General features: G+C 43.8%; 1 protein-coding gene across 1 annotated transcript in view; it reads right to left on the minus strand.

Annotated features, from left to right (window-relative positions):
- Positions 1 to 2,002: 2,002 nt before the first annotated feature.
- The window catches only part of LOC142759337 (diacylglycerol O-acyltransferase 2-like), a 30,396-nt gene continuing 12,714 nt past the window's right edge, over positions 2,003 to 19,684 (minus strand). The window contains exons 7-9 of the mRNA XM_075861421.1: positions 17,386 to 17,560; positions 5,790 to 5,992; positions 2,003 to 2,540 (exon numbers count right to left, since the gene is read on the minus strand). Of these exons, the coding sequence (XP_075717536.1) occupies positions 2,386 to 2,540; positions 5,790 to 5,992; positions 17,386 to 17,560 (533 nt within the window). The 3' untranslated portion in view covers positions 2,003 to 2,385. The remainder of the gene's footprint in view (positions 2,541 to 5,789; positions 5,993 to 17,385; positions 17,561 to 19,684) is intronic.

Genomic DNA, 19,684 nt, shown 5'->3' on the forward strand with positions numbered 1-19,684 from the left:
TTTGCAACCCCTATCTGCTATTGCAGCAGATCGGCGCTGCAATGTAGATTACAGTAACGTTTTTATTTTTAAAAAACGAGCATTTTTGGCCAAGTTATGACCATTTTTGTAGTTATGCAAATGAGGCTTGCAAAAGTCCAAGTGGGTGTGTTTAAAAGTAAAAGTCCAAGTGGGCGTGTATTATGTGCGTACATCGGGGCGTTTTTAATACTTTTACTAGCTGGGCGCTCTGAAGAGAAGTAACATCCTCTTCTCTTCAGAACGCCCAGCTTCTGACAGTGCAGATCTGTGACGTCACTCACAGGTCCTGCATCGTGACGGCCACATCGGCACCAGAGGCTACAGTTGATTCTGCAGCAGCATCAGCGTTTGCAGGTAAGTCGATCTTACTTCTCTTCAAAGCGCCCAGCTAGTGAAAGTATTAAAAACGCCCCGATGTACGCACCTAATACACACCCACTTGGACTTTTGCAAGCCTCATTTGCATAACTACAAAAACGGTCATAACTTGGTCAAAAATGCTCGTTTTTTTAAAATAAAAACGTTACTGTAATCTACATTGCAGCGCCTATCTGCTGCAATAGCAGATAGGGGTTGCAAAATCTGGTGACAGAGCCTCTTTAAGTCAGGGCTCTGGCTTGAACACTCAAGGACATTCATAGAGTTGTCCCTAAGCCACTCCTGTGTTGTCTTGGCTGTGTGCTTAGGATCATTCTCTTGTTGGAAGGTGAACCTTCGGCCCAGTCTGAGGTCCAGAGCACTCAGAATCATGTTTTCATTAAGAATATCTCATTACTTTGCTCCATTTATGTATCCCACAACCCTGACCAGTCTCCCTATCCCAGACGCTGAAAAACACCCCCACAGCATGATGCTGCCACCCCTCCAGACATGACGCTTAGAATGGAGGTCAAAAAGTTCAATCCTGGTTTCATCAGACCACATAATCTTGTTTCTCACAGTCTGAGAGTCCTCCAGGTGGGCTTTCATGTATCTTTTACGGAGGAGAGGCTTCTTTCTGACCACTCTGCCATAAAGCCCTGATTGGTGGAGTCCTGCAGTGATGGTTGACCTTCTGGACATTTCTCCCATCTACAAACAGGATATTTGGAGCTCAGCCAGAGTGACCACTGGGTTCTTTGTCACCTCTCTTACCAAGACCCTTCTCCCCTGATTACTTGGTTTGGTGGGGCAGCCAGCTCTAGGAAGAGTCTTGGTTGTTCCAAACGTCTATTTAAGAGTTATGGAGACCACTTTCATTGCAGCAGAATTTTTTTTGTGCCATTCTCCAGATCTGTACCTTCACACAATCCGGTCTCTGAGCTCTACAGGCAGTTCTTTATGGCTTGGTTTTTGCTCTGTTTTGCATGGTCAGCTGTGAGACATCATATAGACAGGGGTGTGTCTTTCCAAATCACGTCCAATCAAATGACTTTACCACATGTGGACTCTAATCAAGGTGTAGAAACATTTCAAAGAGGATTTAGAGAAACGGGAGGCCCTCAGAGCTAAATTTCAAGTGTCATAGCAAAAGGTCTGAATACTTATGTCCATTCAAAATTTGAAATGTTTCATTTTAAGAAAATTTGAAAAAAAAGTGAAAGGGTCTGAAGACTTTCCAAATCCACTGTATAACATTCAGTCTGAGCAAGTCATAGTATAAAGTAAGAAGGAAACAGAGCACATTTACCTCTGACATCACCAGAAATTAAATGTGTATTTCTGACTTCTATAGACTCTGTAGATAATATGGAGTCACTGATCATAGCTCTTCCCTAATGAGCTCTACTTTCTGATCTGAAAGTGAAATGACACAGCCAAATACACGGTTTAATTCCATCCTATATTTGATGAGCGTTAACGATCTCTTATAGTGATTTGTTTCAGAAGGCGTTATTTTGATGTCTGTTCATTCCTTCAAACCCATTACTTAATTTTAGGGAGAAAAAAAATATTCGCCCGCATAAGGAGGTACGGTGACCAAAAAAGGACAGACAATGCATTTGAACAATTTACATTCATTCTTTATGTCAAAGTTGAATATACAGAACATCTTATTGTACACATTACATTCTTCCTATAACATACTGTATGTCATAACTCAAGTAATTGTCCATGGGCAATAGAGTTACAACACTTGTATAATTGACACCTGTTCCTGGAGGACTTGTCATGGTCACATGAACAGACAACGTCTCACATTGGACATCAGAGGGGTTTCTTTTCAGCTATGTTTCGCAACAAGTACTGTAAGCACCCCAGGATGCCTCCGTAACCAGGTGTTACGCAGCGGAAACCCCATACATGTCCTGATACTATTAGCAGTCAAGTCCATCATCACTGCTTTATTTGCCTTTGGTCAAGTTAGTCTTTTAAACTCTGTTGTCATATAAGTACCAAACAGTCACTTTGTTGAAGACCAAACCGTTCCTTGTGAGAATTAAAAAGATCTTGTAGACTTTTTACGTAGAGCGCATGATAGGTGTCCACCTGCTGCTCAGGAGGATTCTCCATTTTAGGCACAAGGATAGGTTTGCCAACTGGAAAGAAGAACAGAAGTTAAGCAAGTTTGATCTCTTTTTCAGAGAAGACGCTGCTTATATATGCACCCTTTATCCTTTCTCAATGTGTTATGGACAGTCTGTGTAAACCATGTACATTCAATGCCATCCATGAATTGCTCCAATTATTCTAAAATAAAAGGAACTTTTCATATAGGTTTGATTAAAATATACAGTTATCTACTTCTCCTGCTCCTTGCTAAACTATTCTCTTGAGCACGGTAGAAGCTTCTATGGTCAGAGCAGGTTAGTGGGAGGAAACACAGACAGGCTACAGAATTGAGAAGGGCAGGAGAAAGAGCATGATTCACAGGGAACACCCACTGAGCTCTGAACTTGCAGCTCTGCAAGCGGGTAGATAAAACAGGTCTTGATTATAATAATAAAATATTAAAAAGGCAGTTCATAAATCATACAGTTAATTTATTTCAGTAATTAAATTCAAAAAGTGAAACTCATATTATAGTTTATTCTTGCAGATCATCTAGTGATACTGTGGTTATTAAACCAGGTATTGGTACTTTTGGCATTGTGGGCAGGTGCCAAGTCCTCCTGCTAGAAAATGAAATCAGCATCTCCATAAAGCTTGTCAGAAGAGGGAAAAAATTTCCTGCTAGACGGCTGCGCTGACTCTGGACTTGATATAACACAGTAGACCAACACTGCTGCTCAGTGGTCCAAAGTCCTGTTTTCAGATGAAAGTAAATTTAGCATTTCATTTGGAAATCAAGGTCCCAGAGTCTGGAGGAAGGGTGAAGAGACATCAATCCAAGTTGCTTGCGGTCCAGTGTGAAGTTTCCACAGTCAGTGATGGTTTGGGAAGCCATGTCATCTGCTGGTGTTGGTCCACTGTGTTAGATCAAGTCCAGAGTCAACGCAGCGTCTACCAGGAAATTTTCGAGCACTTCATGCTTCCCTCTGCTGACAAGCTTTATAGAGATGCTGATTTAATTTTCCAGCAGGACTTGGCACCTGCCCCCCACTGCCAAAAGTACCAATACCTGGTTTAATAACCACAGTATCACTGCGCTTGATTGGCCAGCAAACTAGTCTGACCTAAATCCTATAGGGAATCTATGGGGTACTGTCAAGAGGAAAATGAAAGACACCAGACCCAACAATGTAGATGAGCTGAAGGCCGCTATCAAAGCAACCTGGGCTTCCATAACACCTCAGCAGTGCCACAGGCTGATCTCCTCCATGCCACGCCGCATTGATGCAGTAATTCATGCAAAAGGAGCCCCGACCAAGTATTGAGCGCAGATACTGTACATACTTTTCAGTAGGCCAACATTTCGGTATTAAAAATCATTTTTGAAATTGGGCTTATATAATATTCTAAATTTTCTGAGACACTAAATTTTGGGTTTTCATTAACTGTTACCATAATCACCAACATTAAAATAAAAAAATGCTGAAAATAGATCACTCTGTGTAATGATTCTATATGACTTTCACTTTTTGTATTGAATTACTGAAATAAATTTACTTTTTGATGATATGCTAAGCAATAAGTGATTGTCGGTATCTATTTACACAACGTATCTGTACGGTTTGTATGTGTGCACAATGAATTTTTTTTAAATAAATATATTACAATGTATATTATTTGCACATTTACAGCACTATCACATTGGGGAGATTTATCGAAAACAAGGGAAACCTTAGCAACCAATCACATTTTTCTGAACACAGCAATAGGATTAGTTCCTCTTCGCGTCTGCTCTACTTTTTCCCTGTACTAGTTTTGATGAAAATTCCCCCTCCCCATTATCTTTTGCATTAAATGGAAAAAAAAATGCCCCTTTATCTTAAAAGATTATTTTATTGTCTCGTCAATGGAGGGAACATTTAATCTTTTTATTGTTGTCTTTCCACCTGATATATGATATGCTTAACGGGCATAGAGAGTAGTATCTTCTGTATCAACCATTTTAAGTCAAATCAATGTATCTCACAAAAGGTAAAAGTGAAATATTTATGAATATGTTCTATTGAATTGAACATTTTCTGGCAATTCCTCTTTTTATGTTAACACAACTCACACCTTATGTTTATGGTGCTTTAAAAGAGTGTAGGGTGGAGAAACTTGGCTGATGTAGAAAATCCATTAAATCTTTTTTCAAAACTGAAATTTGCATTTCCTGCAATTTAGAGGTACATAATGAGCAAGAAAGCACATGTGAATGTTGTATCCACACCTCAAAGTTTAGTATGTTAACACATAGTAAGGTTGAACCAAATTCAGAAAGTGTAGATTTGGGAGTCAAACACAAAATATCTTACCACTCTTGGTTCTTAGCTGAAAATAATCCAACCAAATCATGTATGCAAAACAGATATTTGCTGTGCAAATAGTCTGAATGTCCTTTTTTTTTTTTTTAACACTGAACTAACAAGTGTATACATAGAGTAGAGGTGGCCCACCAAACCATTATCAAAATGTAATAGGCTAATCACAAAGTGTCCCCCTGCTGGGACCCCCAGTGTTTATCTGTAATCTGTGGAAACCTGGCAGTGAGTGTTACATATTCCTGCAGCGCCACCACAGGGGAAATTAAGCATTACACAGTGGCCATTCAAATCAATAGGTTGTTTCAGAAATACAGTCCTCCAGAGCAAGAGACGCTCTTTCTAACTGCTCTTCACTCAGGGTATATGAAAATGGGTTTGATAAACTGGACAACCCCTTTAATTTCCATTGTAAGAACCGCTGCAGAAGAAACATTTGGCTAGCCACAACTTCTCCCGTGATATATCAGTGCTTCATAGGGGTTCTATAAGCCGGACCAATGGTGATCCGGTGATAATGGAACCGGCTTAATTTTAAACGGGGTTGTATGGTTGCTGTAGCAAGACAATTTAATAGGAATTAAGTTTTAGTCTCAGTTACAAAGAAGACTATGGCATGTTTGGATGGAGATAAAGGAGTGGTTATCTGGTCTAGGTTTGATGAACAAACATATGAGGAGAATGGCATGAAAGTAATGAGGATATTGGTGGGTTATAACCGGATGGACCAAAAATACCTAGAAAGTATGTGAAAGTCATGCTACCTCAATTTATATGTATTACATGTTAATAATAGAGTTCATTCTGATAAGTATGTCTCCATTATGGTATAAGTAGGGATTTGTCATGGTTTTATTGCAGTGAATCGCAAAAGTATGAACGTACAGTCTTACAAGAATTATAAACAGTTGAGTATAATAAGAAGGTGCCACTAACCCACGGTGTTGATTGCTTTTCGTAGGGGCATTATTCCTTTGGAAGCACTAGAAAAGACCCCTTGTCCAAAGAAAATACAGGGGGCAAAACCAATCCATTGCTGGAATGTTTCTTGTAAGGTCTTTTTCCAGGTGCCAGGTTCAAAATGACATTGCTCAAGTACTTCATTCTCCCCAAATGAATACACAGGAACCAAGGATGCTCTTGAAAAAAAAAAAAAAAAAAATGATTTCACAGATTGTCACATGCATTTCATTTAGATGATCAATCGCAACCATACAGATGTCAAGTGAATATATTAACCTCACTGCTACTGGAAATTATTTCCAGAAATCATCAAGGGAAAGAACTAACTCACTCAAACTTTGAGACCACCATCAAAAATTGCAATGAAAAAAAGTTTTTTTATGGGAGGGGTCCTCTCTAAAAAGATACAGAATGCAGACAGCAAACATACACAGTGTATAAATAAACACACAAAATGATGAAACAATGACATTTTCCATATATCATACAGTACTGTATTATGAAATGGTCTCTGCATCTGCCCTGCCCAGTACCTAGTCTTGTAGCTTATACGTAACATGTAAACTCAATATCCAAAGAATCTACTGCAGTGGTCTTCTACCTGGGGTGGCTTCCCAATTTACCCAACCAAAGAATTGTAGCACAGAGAGCAGTTTTAGTTTTAGAACATCTGGAGAGCACAGCATAGTACTATACAGTTTCCCTCAGTCCTCTATTCTCCTCAGTCCCCAGCATGGCTGCCCTCTCCTCAGTCTCCATGATAACCCCGTTTTTCTGGTCAGTCTTCAGGATGAATCCACCAGCTTTCCCTCTTATTCTACCCAGCATGGCTAACTTGTTTTTCTACAAACGATGGCTTCTTCTTCAACAGTTAGTGATAGGCTGGGCTTCCGCTTATCAGGCAGGGCTGTATTTTACACTAGGCACTGGAGGTTTAGTCTAACTTTGCAAAGAGGACGGTCGCCAGTTTCCAAGAAATAACAGTCTTAAATTTTTTATCTGCGGATAGGTGAGGCAGCCCCTGCTGTTAGTTGCTCCACCTATCAGCACTTGCTTGAGAGGAGAGGGAGGAACATTGCTTGTCTTTTGCCTCTCTCTCTACCTGGCTGGAGGGGTTATTGTGTGGGGGAAAAAGTGATCAGTGCCAGCTTGCTAATACTAAGCTGTATTAAACACTGGCAGGAGGGCATGGACTATGTCAGCTCGTGTTTTGCTAATTCTCTAAGGAGAAGCCAAGCAGGAAAACGGTGTAGGCGGTGAGTGATGCTCTGTCTGAATCTTATTTAACTTTGTGGGTCTGAATCTCGGGTCTATATCAATTTTGGGGGTCTGAGTCTGAATTAATTTTTGAGGTCTGGGTATGGGGTCTGAATTCTTTTTGAGGACTAATTCGGAGGTCTGAATTAGTGTGGTTGTCAAAGTCTTGGGTCTACCCTGTGTTAAAACTTCTAGAAATGGAAAGTCTGAAAGGACCATAATTTGAAGGGTGGCGGGACAGACTCCGGGACAAAATTTGCTCTGGGGCCCATAGGACTTTGTGTGTAGTGTGTGTACATACACTGAAAAGGCACTTTATTTAGAGACACCCATCTCATAGCGCATTGGCCTGATTTTGGCATTTGCAAGCACAGCAATTCCTCGTGGCATAGGACGACTAGGTGTTGAAATTGTTCTGCAGAAATAATAGCCCATACGGACAGAATAGCTTCTTGCAAATGCCGCTAACGTGTCCTTCCATAGGGTAAACAGCTGCCATGAAGGGATGAACGTGGTCAGACACAATGCTTGGGTAAGTCCTACTGTTCAAACATCCATCCAGAGGTATCAGAGGTCGCAGGTTGTGCCAAGAAAACATTCCCCACACCATTACTAGATCTCCACCAGCAGGAACTGTTGACACCTGACGGGAAGGGTTCGATTCATGCTGCTTGCGCCAAATTCTGACCCTCCCATCAGCATGGTGCAACAAAAATTTGGATTCATCGGACCAGGCAATGTTTTTCCATTGCTCAGTGATCTAATTTTTGCCAATTGGAGTCTTGCCTTTCTGTTTTCCTTAGACAGTAATGGCACTCGAATTGTTTGCCTGCTGGTGAAGCCCATCTGTGCTAAGGAACAACAAATTGTGCATTCATACACATTAAAAGGGTTTTCCGAGTTAACACTTTTATGTATCAGTGCTTTTAAACTCAGAATGTGATTAGATTTGTAATGAACTTACTGTATCAAAATTAGCCCAGTTTCCCGATGCTCCCATGGGGCACATGACTGGTGACGTCACGCTCTTTTCCTGCTGTTTACGAGCCATATATGTAATGGCAGGGGGTAGGGAGACGGACAAGTGAGCCCTAATCTACCCGCCACTCTGTCCCTGCCTACTTGCAACGACCCGCCCTAGGCGACGGGGTACAACTGGGCGGCGGTCCCTGTGCTCAGTAAGTGCACGACAAACATACAAAGGAACACAAGCAAGGAAAAGGGGCCGTTGCCCACGGCAACACCGTGAGCAACCAGAGTAGTGAACAAGCAGAGTCAAGCCAGGAGTGTGCGAGGTACAAAACGAAAAGCAGAAGAGTAGTCGGTAAGCCAGGGTCTGTATGGAGCAGGATCAAAAATAGCAGGAGCTGTAGCTGGGACAGGAAACCACAAGGAAAGAATCACAAGCACCGAGGGACAGGAAGTGCAGGCTTAAATAGACCGAGGGCGGGAGCTAGCTGAGTCTGGCCAGGTTACGATAGGCTCTCCCACTCCTAAGCCTGCCAGCCTGAATGGTGGAAGCAGGAGTCAGTCTCAGGGATGTATTCTCAGGTGCTGACTGATTAGTTCTGGGAGTTAACCCCGAAGCTGTGCCTGGCAGATCCTTTACAGTACCCCCCCTTTTATGAGGGGCCACCGGACCCTTTCTAAGTGGACCTGGCTTACTGGGGAAACGCAGGTGGAACCTCCTGACCAATACCCCAGCGTGAACATCCCGGGCGGGTACCCAAGTCCTCTCCTCGGGCCCGTATCCTCTCCAATGGACCAGGTACTGGAGGGAGCCTTGGACCATCTTGCTGTCCACAATCCTGGCCACCTCGAATTCCACCCCCTCCGGGGTGAGGATGGGAACAGGAGGTCTCCTCGAGGGAGCCAAGGACGGGGAGCAGCGTTTGAGGAGGGAGGCATGAAACACGTCGTGTATCCGAAAAGACGGGGGTAACTCCAGCCGGAAGGAGACAGGATTGAGGACCTCAATGACCTTATACGGCCCAATAAACCGGGGAGCAAACTTCTTGGACGGAACCTTGAGACGCAAGTTCCTAGACGACAACCACACCAGATCCCCGACCATAAACAGGGGGTTAGCAGAACGTTTTTTATCAGCCTGAGTTTTTTGTACGCTCTGGAACACCTCTAGGTTTTTCTGAACCTGGGCCCAGACTGTGCACAGTTCCCGATGAACGACCTCTACCTCGGGATTGTTGGAACTACCAGGTGAAACGGAGGAGAACCGTGGTTTAAACCCAAAATTACAAAAAAAAGGAGGGACCCCTGACGAGTTACTGACCCGGTTATTAAGGGAAAATTCGGCGAGGGGAATGAAAGAGACCCAATCAAATTGACAGTCAGAGACAAAACACCTTAAGTATTGTTCTAGAGATTGATTAGTCCTCTCCGTTTGGCCATTGGTTTCAGGATGGAAGGCAGAGGAGAAGGACAGATCAATCCCCAACTTCATACAGAAGGCTCTCCAAAACAATGAAACAAATTGTACCCCTCTGTCCGAAACAATATTGACCGGGACCCCATGGAGACGCAGGATGTGTTTGACAAACAAGGTAGCCAACGTTTTGGCGTTGGGTAGTTTCTTGAGGGGCACAAAGTAGCACATCTTACTGAAGCGGTCCACCATCACCCACACCACCGACTTGCCTTGGGATGGAGGCAAATCGGTGATAAAATCCATGGAGATATGTGTCCAAGGTCTCTGGGGAATGGGCAACCAACGCAGTAAGCCCGCTGGTCGGGACCTGGGAGTCTTGGACCTAGCACAAACCTCACAAGCGGCGACGCAGGCCTTAACGTCTTTAGGCAACCCAGGCCACCAATAATTTCTGGTAATGAGGTGTTTGGTACCCAGGATGCCTGGATGACCAGATAGTGCGGAGTCATGATTTTCCCTAAGTACCCTTAGCCGGTATTGCAGGGGGACAAACAGCTTGTTCTCAGGAAGGTTCCCGGGAGCTGCACCTTGATCAGCAGCAATATCAGAGACTAAATCAGAATTGATCGAGGAAATGATTATACCTGGAGGCAAAATACAAGCAGGATCTTCCTCCGAAGGAGGGCTGGCCATGAAGCTACGCGACAGTGCATCAGCCTTAATATTTTTAGACCCAGCCCTATAGGTAACCAAAAAATTGAATCTGGTAAAAAATAACGCCCATCGAGCTTGTCTCGGGTTTAGCCTCCGGGCAGATTCTAGGAAAACCAGATTCTTGTCGTCGGTAAGGACCGTTACCTGGTGCCTAGCCCCCTCCAGGAAGTGGCGCCACTCTTCAAATGCCCATTTAATGGCTAAGAGTTCGTGGTTGCCAATATCATAGTTACATTCAGTTGGCGAAAACTTCCTGGAGAAGTAGGCACAGGGGCGGAGATGGGTGAGGGACCTGGTACCCTGGGACAAGACAGCCCCCACTCCCACCTCAGATGCGTCAACTTCCACGATATATGGCTCCATTTGGTTGGGCTGAACCAGCACCGGGGCCGAGACAAAGCACTTCTTAAGGACCTCAAAAGCCTGGACAGCCTCAGGAGGCCAGTGGAGGAGATCAGCACCTTTGCGAGTGAGGTCCGTAAGGGGCTTAGCGATGACCGAGAAGTTAGCAATAAATCTCCTGTAATAATTAGCGAACCCCAAAAAACACTGTAACGCCTTCAGGGAGGCAGGTTGGACCCATTCCGCCACAGCCTGAACCTTGGCGGGGTCCATGCGGAATTCATGAGGAGTGAGGATTTGACCCAAAAATTGAATCTCCTGTACCCCAAACACACATTTTTCGGTTTTGGCAAACAGTTTATTTTCCCGAAGGACCTGGAGCACCTTCCTGACATGCTCAATGTGGGAGGACCAGTCCTTGGAAAACACCAGTATGTCATCAAGGTACACTACCAGAAAAATCCCCAGGTAATTTCTCAAAATCTCATTTATGAAATTCTGGAAGACCGCAGGGGCATTGCACAACCCAAAGGGCATGACGAGGTATTCGAAATGGCCTTCGGGCGTGTTAAACGCAGTCTTCCACTCATCCCCCTCTTTGATGCGAATAAGGTTATACGCCCCCCCGTAGATCCAATTTAGAAAACCATTGGGCCCCCTGAACCTGATTAAAGAGATCAGGAATCAAAGGAAGGGGATACTGGTTCCTTACCGTGACCTTATTCAGGCTACGGTAGTCAATGCATGGCCTAAGACCACCATCCTTCTTCCCCACGAAGAAGAAGCCAGCACCTACCGGAGAAGAAGAGGGACGAATGTAACACTTGGCCAGGGATTCCTGGATATACACTCTCATAGCTTCACGTTCGGGACAAGAAAGATTAAATATCCTACCCTTAGGAAGCTTAGCTCCTGGTACCAATTCGATAGCGCAATCGTATTCTCTATGAGGAGGTAACACTTCGGAGGCCTCCCTAGAGAAAACATCAGCGAAGTCCTGAACAAACTCGGGTAGCGTATTCGCCTCCTTAGGGGGAGAAATAGAATTAACAGAAAAACATGACGTACAACATTCATTACCCCATTTGGTTAGCTCCCCAGTATTCCAGTCAAACGTAGGATTATGCAACTGCAACCAGGGAAGACCTAGAACCAAATCGTACGATAATCCCTGCATCAACAGTACAGAGCATTGCTCCAAATGCATGGAGCCAACAAGGAGTTCAAAAACAGGGGTATGCTGTGTAAAATAACCATTAGCAAGAGGAGTGGAGTCGATACCCACTACCGGGACAGGTTTAGGCAAATCAATCAGAGGCATAGCAAGGGACATAGCAAATTCCACAGACATGATATTAGTAGAGGACTCTGAATCCACGAAGGCACTGCCGGTAGCAGACCTACCACCAAAAGAGACCTGAAAGGGAAGCAAGATCTTAGTACGTTTCATATTTACGGGAAATACCTGTGCGCCCAAGTGACCACCCCGATGATCACTTAGACGCGGAAGTTCTCTGGCTGCAATCTTACGCTTAGGACAGTTGTTCACTTGATGCTTGTCGTCCCCACAGTAGAAGCAGAGACCATTCTTCCTGCGGAATTCTCTACGTTGTTGGGGGGACACGGAGGCCCCGAGTTGCATAGGTATCTCTGAATCTTTCGGGGAGGAACGAAGCAACGGAGCTTCGGGAGGCATCATGGGGGAGTCGGAGGAGAAAACACAAACGTTCACGTTGTCGTTCCCTGAGACGTCGGTCAAGTCGTACCGCTAAAGCCATAACCTGGTCTAGGGAGTCAGAAGAGGGATAGCTAACTAGCAGGTCCTTCAGGGCATTCGACAGACCCAACCTAAACTGGCACCTTAAGGCAGGGTCATTCCACCGAGAAGCTACGCACCACTTCCGAAAGTCAGAGCAATACTCCTCAACAGGTCTCTTACCCTGACTTAAGGTCACCAGCTGACTCTCGGCAAAGGCAGTCCATTCAGTCTCATCATAAATAAGTCCGAGAGCAGAAAAGAAACAATCAACGGAGGAAAGTTCAGGGGCGTCAGGAGCCAAGGAGAAGGCCCACTCTTGGGGCCCTTCCTGGAGCCGGGACATAATTATACCCACCCGCTGGCTCTCAGAACCTGGGGAATGAGGCTTTAAACGAAAGTAAAGCCTACAACTCTCCCGAAAGGAGAGAAAAGCCCTCCGGTCCCCTGAGAACCGGTCGGGCAACTTGAGGTGGGGTTCAAGAGGTGCGGTGAGGGGAACTACCAGGGTAGCATCAGGCTGGTTGACCCTCTGAGCCAGGGCCTGGACCTGTAGGGAGAGACCCTGCATTTGCTGAGCCAGGGTCTCACGGGGATCCATAGTGGTGTCAGGGACCAGGGGTAGACTAGGTATGGGCTTGTGATTATGTAATGGCAGGGGGTAGGGAGACAGACAAGTGAGCCCTAATCTACCCGCCACTCTGTCCCTGCCTACTTGCAACGACCCGCCCTAGGCGACGGGGTACAACTGGGCGGCGGTCCCTGCGCTCAGTAAGTGCACGACAAACACACAAAGGAACACAAGCAAGGAAAAGGGGCCGTTGCCCACGGCAACACCGTGAGCAACCAGAGTGGTGAACGAGCCGAGTCAAGCCAGGAGTGTGCGAGGTACAAAACGAAAAGCAGAAGAGTAGTCGGTAAGCCAGGGTCTGTATGGAGCAGGATCAAAAATAGCAGGAGCTGTAGCTGGGCCAGGAAACCACAAGGAAAGAATCACAAGCACCGAGGGACAGGAAGTGCAGGCTTAATGAGGCTCTGTCACCAGATTTTGCAACCCCTATCTGCTATTGCAGCAGATAGGCGCTGCAATGTAGATTACAGTAACGTTTTTATTTTTAAAAAACGAGCATTTTTGGCCAAGTTATGACCATTTTTGTAGTTATGCAAATGAGGCTTGCAAAAGTCCAAGTGGGTGTGTTTAAAAGTAAAAGTCCAAGTGGGCGTGTATTATGTGCGTACATCGGGGCGTTTTTAATACTTTTACTAGCTGGGCGCTCTGATGAGAAGTATCATCCACTTCTCTTCAGAACGCCCAGCTTCTGGCAGTGCAGACACAGCCGTGTTCGAGAGATCACGCTGTGTCGTCACTCACAGGTCCTGCATCGTGTCAGACGAGCGAGGACACCGGCACCAGAGGCTTCAGTTGATTCTGCAGAAGCATCGGCGTTTGCAGGTAAGTCGATGTAGCTACTTACCTGCAAACGCTGATGCTGCTGCAGAATCAACTGTAGCCTCTGGTGCCGGTGTCCTCGCTCGTCTGACACGATGCAGGACCTGTGAGTGACGTCACAGCGTGATCTCTCGAGAACACGGCTGTGTCTGCACTGCCAGAAGCTGGGCGTTCTGAAGGGAAGTGGATGATACTTCTCATCAGAGCGCCCAGCTAGTAAAAGTATTAAAAACGCCCCGATGTACGCACATAATACACACCCACTTGGACTTTTACTTTTAAACACACCCACTTGGACTTTTGCAAGCCTCATTTGCATAACTACAAAAATGGTCATAACTTGGCCAAAAATGCTTGTTTTTTAAAAATAAAAACGTTACTGTAATCTACATTGCAGCGCCTATCTGCTGCAATAGCAGATAGGGGTTGCAAAATCTGGTGACAGAGCCTCTTTAAATAGACCGAGGGCGGGAGCTAGCTGAGTCTGGCCAGGTTACGATAGGCTCTCCCACTCCTAAGCCTGCCAGCCTGAATGGTGGAAGCAGGAGTCAGTCTCAGGGATGTATTCTCAGGTGCTGACTGATTAGTTCTGGGAGTTAACCCCGAAGCTGTGCCTGGCAGATCCTTTACAGTATACCTATCACGTGTTCAAACTGTTAAAAATGTCTGCCTGCTAGATGGCACGTCACTAGTGATGTGCCGTGTATGGGCTTTTCTCTTATTCAGCTAGGAACGCGCATGCAGACAAGCGAGAAAACAGCAGGGACCGCACGTGCGCGTTCCTGGCTGTATAACAAAATAGCCCATACACGGCACATCACTAGCGACGTGCCATCTACCAGGCAGAACTTTTAACAGTTTTGACCACGTGATAGGTATACGGCTGGTAAACAGAGCGGTCAAAGAGAGTGAAGTCACCAGTCATGTGCCCGATGGCAACATCGGGAAGGGAAACGGGGCCAATTTTGATACAGTAAGTGCATTACAAATGTAATTACATTCCGAGGTTAAAACCACTGACACATAAAAGTTTTAACTTGGAAAACCGCTTTAATTGAAGCACCAGCGTTGTATTCGGCTACAGTTTGCTTGACTTTGCACCGCCGGTTTGTCAGAATGATTTTTGACATCCTCCCTCGGTATAATCTCAAAACCGATGCACGAGAAAACCCGACAAAGTTGGCAGTTCTTGAAATACAGGCCCCAGCTATTCTAGTCGCTCAAATCGCTCGATTTTCCAATTCTAATGTAGATTCACACTGACATTGATCAATGGAAACTTGCTTACTTGATTTTATGCTGAAACCCAGGGTCACGTGTCTAATTTCCATACAGGGAAGCTCCAATTGTGAAAGGGCAGGCGTCTCTAATAAAGCGACCATTCAGTGTATGTTTGCTTGCATGAATGTGTGCATTATAGGACACATTTGTGAGCCTTCTATGGTATTTGTATATAATATCATAACAAAAAAAAAGTAGCACATTAACTTAAAATATATCTCTAATTATAACATGTTCTGCGCGCCTGTATGAAGTTTATATTTGCCACCCAGAAACTGTAGGAACTTTGCAGAAAAGCCGTCCGGCGTTGCGTTGTCTAGAAAACAGGACTGAATGCTGTCTATGATGCGTCTCTTATAGGCACGTTTCAAGTTCAGGTGGCAGCGCCGAACATGTTAATTCTGGAGGGTCTCTTTCAAGAGGGCTAGTTGCCTAGGGCAGCATGAACTGTATGAACTGTAAATACGGCCTTGCAGGCGGGATAAGCTCTGCAGTAAGACGTCAGTTGCACATAGATCTTGGCAGCTCCCCTCATCTGGCTCCCTTTAGTAAGCGGCACGTTGCTCCCCCTGCAATGCATTGGCACTAGGAAGGTGGAAGCTAAAGAATAGATTGTCAGCTCCCTCCCTTCCCCTGGCTTCATTCCTCCTGTCCTCTGCTAGGTCTGGTTGACCCATGCTGCAATTTATTTCATGGGACACAGCAGCACGGAGAAGGGTAAAAAAAAGTGACGCATGTGGTCTTTGCAAAGAGGTCCCAGCAAAAAAACGGTTTGAAAAAAGTGGTCATTGGTCAGAATGAGGAGTCGTCTTTTGAAAGAGGTTCACCGTACATAGGCTAGATTGTAAGGCTGGGTTCACACAACCTATTTTCAGACGTAAACGAGGCGTATTATGCCTCGTTTTACATCTGAAAATAGGGCTACAATACGTCGGCAAACATCTGCCCATTCATTTGAATGGGTTTGCCGACGTACTGTGCAGACAACCTGTCATTTACGCGTCGTCTTTTGACAGCTGTCAAACGAAGACGCGTAAAAATACAGCCTCGTCAAAAGAAGTGCAGGACACTTCTTTCAGACGTAATTTGAGCCGTACTTCATTGAACTCAATGAAGCACAGTTCAAAATTTACGGCTGTCAGAGAAGCCTCGCAAAATGCGAGGAGGAGGAATTACAACTGAAACGAGGCACCTGTTTTCTCCTGAAAACAGTCTGTCATTTCAGCCGTAAAAGCCTCTCATCCTGTGCACATACCCTAAATGTACATATATCAGTCACGGAAAAATCTGGTCTTCATGGGGAGGGGTGTTTCCTAAAAGAGGTGGTCTACTGGGGAGGTTTTACTAAAATCTGAAATTGTATTTCTTTAGAGTATATCCATGATACTTGATAGTGTATTTGTAAAGAAGATATAAAAACTTTCTGCTGAAACTAGTCAACCAATAATTTTAGAGAGAGAAAATGCCAATGCTTTTACATTACAATACAATTTTAGAAAGAGGAGTACAGTCAGGCACCAAAACACCTTTTCTTGCAGTGGCTTCAGTTCTAATCAAGTAGTACAGTCGCAATTTAGTTAGTTTTAGGACTTACAACAGAAACCTTAGGGAATTCTGAGTTAGAAGAGTGGAGTCCCCCATTTAGGACCCTCAACAATCAGCCAGAGAGGATAGTGGCTAAAAAGAGAAATTAAATATAGAGTTTCTCACTCTGGGGGTCTTATTCTTCATATCTCCTGTGGTGGCACTACAGGGATATTGAAAACTTTGCTTCCAGGTTCCCTCACATATTAAGACTGGATTTTTTCAGGTCCGGGCAATGGGACTCCCTATGATTAATTTGTGGATGGCCCTTCTAAAAAAAAGAATTCTATAAAGCAGACAACCACTTTAAGTAAGAGGACAACTCCTTGAACTTAATTGCCATTATTTTCTATAAAATATGTAAGTAACTGTATACATAAAGCTGGCCATAGACAAATGTCACCACTAACTCCTACTTAATAATATGCAGTACAGTAGATACACAGCTGAAACATAGGATGACCCTTAATTCATTGATGGGCTGTCCACAGACACTAAATATTAGAAGATTCTGGAGCTACTTGAAGATACAGTAGAGCTATGCTCAAAGTTATTATAAATCAATGTAACTTTTGTCATTTTACTGTTCTAATCTTGATATAATACAGTTATATATTTATGTAGATAAAGAGAAGTTTGTGTCCACACGTAAACTTTTTTTTGAAGGACACGTTCATTTCTTGGCACTAAAAGTTGCTAATGTCGCTCTGGTCAATGAGTTCATCCAGCATTAATGTTTGCTATGAAATGGAAAGATTACTAGTTGGCATGAAGTTGTAGTTGAGCAATGATTACTTACCCATTAGTGAGGGCCTTCCTGATAAAGCCCTTTCTCTTTTTCAAGGTCAGTATGTGTTTATTTCTGGAGCAGTTCAATGCTTCTGCTGCTCCTCCTATGACAATTATTACGGCATTACCAGAACCAGCGCTGGATAGTAGGTAGTCTATGGAGGAGTGGGCCACTGAACACATTCCTGTCGCCAAAATCAACATATCAGAAACCCTATCCCATCCCCCATAAAGCCCAAGAATAATGCATGTCGTAAACATATTGTAAACTGTAAAAAAAAAGATTAGAAATAAGCAACATGAACGGGCCATTTTGCACGTTAATGACCAAGGATTATTTTTTGTTTTTTCACGGTCGCATTCCAAGAGTCGTAACTTTTTTTTTATTCCGTCGACATAGCCGTATAAGGGCTTGTTTTTTGCGGGACGAGTTGTATTTTGTAATTGTACCATTTTTAGATGCTTATAATATATTGATTAACTTTTATTAACTTTATTTTAGGAGAGAATTGAAAATAAGCAGCTATTCCATCATTAATTTTCACGTTATAAATTTACGCCGTTTACTATGCAGCGTAAATAACATGTTAATTTTATTCCATGGGTCGGCATGATTACGGGGATACCAAATATGTAAAGGTTTCATATGTTTTCCTATGTTTGCACAATAAAAAGCCTTTTAGAAAAAAATTACTTGTTTTTGCATCGCCGCATTCCAAGAGACATAATTTTTTTATTTTTCCGTCGATGTGGTCGTATGTGGGCTTGATTTTTGTGGGCCAATGTGTAGTTTTGATTAGTACTATTTTGGGGTGCATAGGACTTATAGATTAACTTTTATTTTATTTTTTATGGGGGGAATGGGAGAAAAGAGAGAATTCTGCCATCGTTTTTTGAGGTTTTTTTGGACGATGTCCATCCGGCGGTTTAATTAATGTGTTCATTTTATTGTTCAAGTTGTTACGATGGCGGGGATACCATATATGTGTATGTGTTATTTGTTTTGACACTTACTAAATAAAACCACTTTTTGGCCCAAAAAAGTAGTTTTATTTGATTTTGACTGTCATTTTTTATTTATTTTTTTCCACAAACTTTATTTAACTGATTTACATATTTTTTTTTAAGTCCCACCAGGGGATTTTACTATGCGATCTGTTGATCGCATATATAATGCTTTGGTATACTTAGTATACCAAAGCATTATTGCCTGTCAGTGTAAAACTGACAGTGTAAAAATGTAAAAAAATGTAAAAAAATTAAAAAAATGTAAAAAAAATGTAAAAATGCCTGTTAGGCGTGGCCTAACAGGCATTTGCTGAAGACAGACCTGGGGGTCTTTGTTTGGCCCCCGGCTGTCATGTAAACCCGACGGCGACCCGCGATTTTTTTGCGCTGGCGCCGATCGGGTGACAGAGGGAGCTCCCTCCCTCTGTCAAACACATTAGATGTCGCTGTCAGTATTGACAGCGGCATTTAATGGGTTAAACTGCAGTAATCGGAGCGTGCTTCGATTCCGGCAGCTGCAGCAGGAGCCAGGCTGTGTATAACAGCCGTGCTCCTGCCGCTGATCGCGTGGGTACTGTGACAGTACCCGCGCCATCACAGGACGGATATATCCGTCCTCCTGCGCGAACTAGCATATATCCGTTCTTCGGCGTTAAGGGCTTAAATACAGGTGTCACTTGTGTACGTTCGGACATGACATTTAAAGGGGTTGTTCAGGGAGATAAAGTTGATGGCCTAGCCTGAGGCTAGGCCTTCAATATCTGAACGGTGAGGGTCTGACCTTGGCACCCTCGCCGATCAGCTATTTGAAAGGACCGCGAGCACTGCTTCCCATTTTTTGCGTACACAGCTCCATACTGTGAAATGTTGTCACACTCAGAGTATTACAGCCTTCTCCCATTCAAGTGAATGCCGCTGTCGCCTCTTCAAACAGCTGATCGGTGTGGATTCCGAGAGTCAGACCCCCAACGATCAAATATTGATGGCCTATCCTGAGAATTTTTATCTTACTGGACAACTCCTTTAGCTTTCACTGCCAAATAACATAACCAAATCATAATATGGAATCTACAAAAGTAGTGCATGTAAATGTAAACCAACTATAATTCTCAATTTCATAAGATTAGAAAAAAAGAATTTTTCTTGAACCCACCAGTACTATAAGCCTTCCTCTACAATAGGATAACCCTTTATTTCTCATTGCCATTGTTGGAGGAGATGCAATATTTAATTTTGTCCTTTTAGGTGATAGTTTCTCTTTCTCAGTTTCTCTTTTAAGGCAATTTTCATTCAATATATGT

The sequence above is a fragment of the Rhinoderma darwinii genome, chromosome 4, assembly GCF_050947455.1.
Source record: "Rhinoderma darwinii isolate aRhiDar2 chromosome 4, aRhiDar2.hap1, whole genome shotgun sequence".
In the NCBI taxonomy this organism is placed as follows: domain Eukaryota; kingdom Metazoa; phylum Chordata; class Amphibia; order Anura; family Rhinodermatidae; genus Rhinoderma; species Rhinoderma darwinii.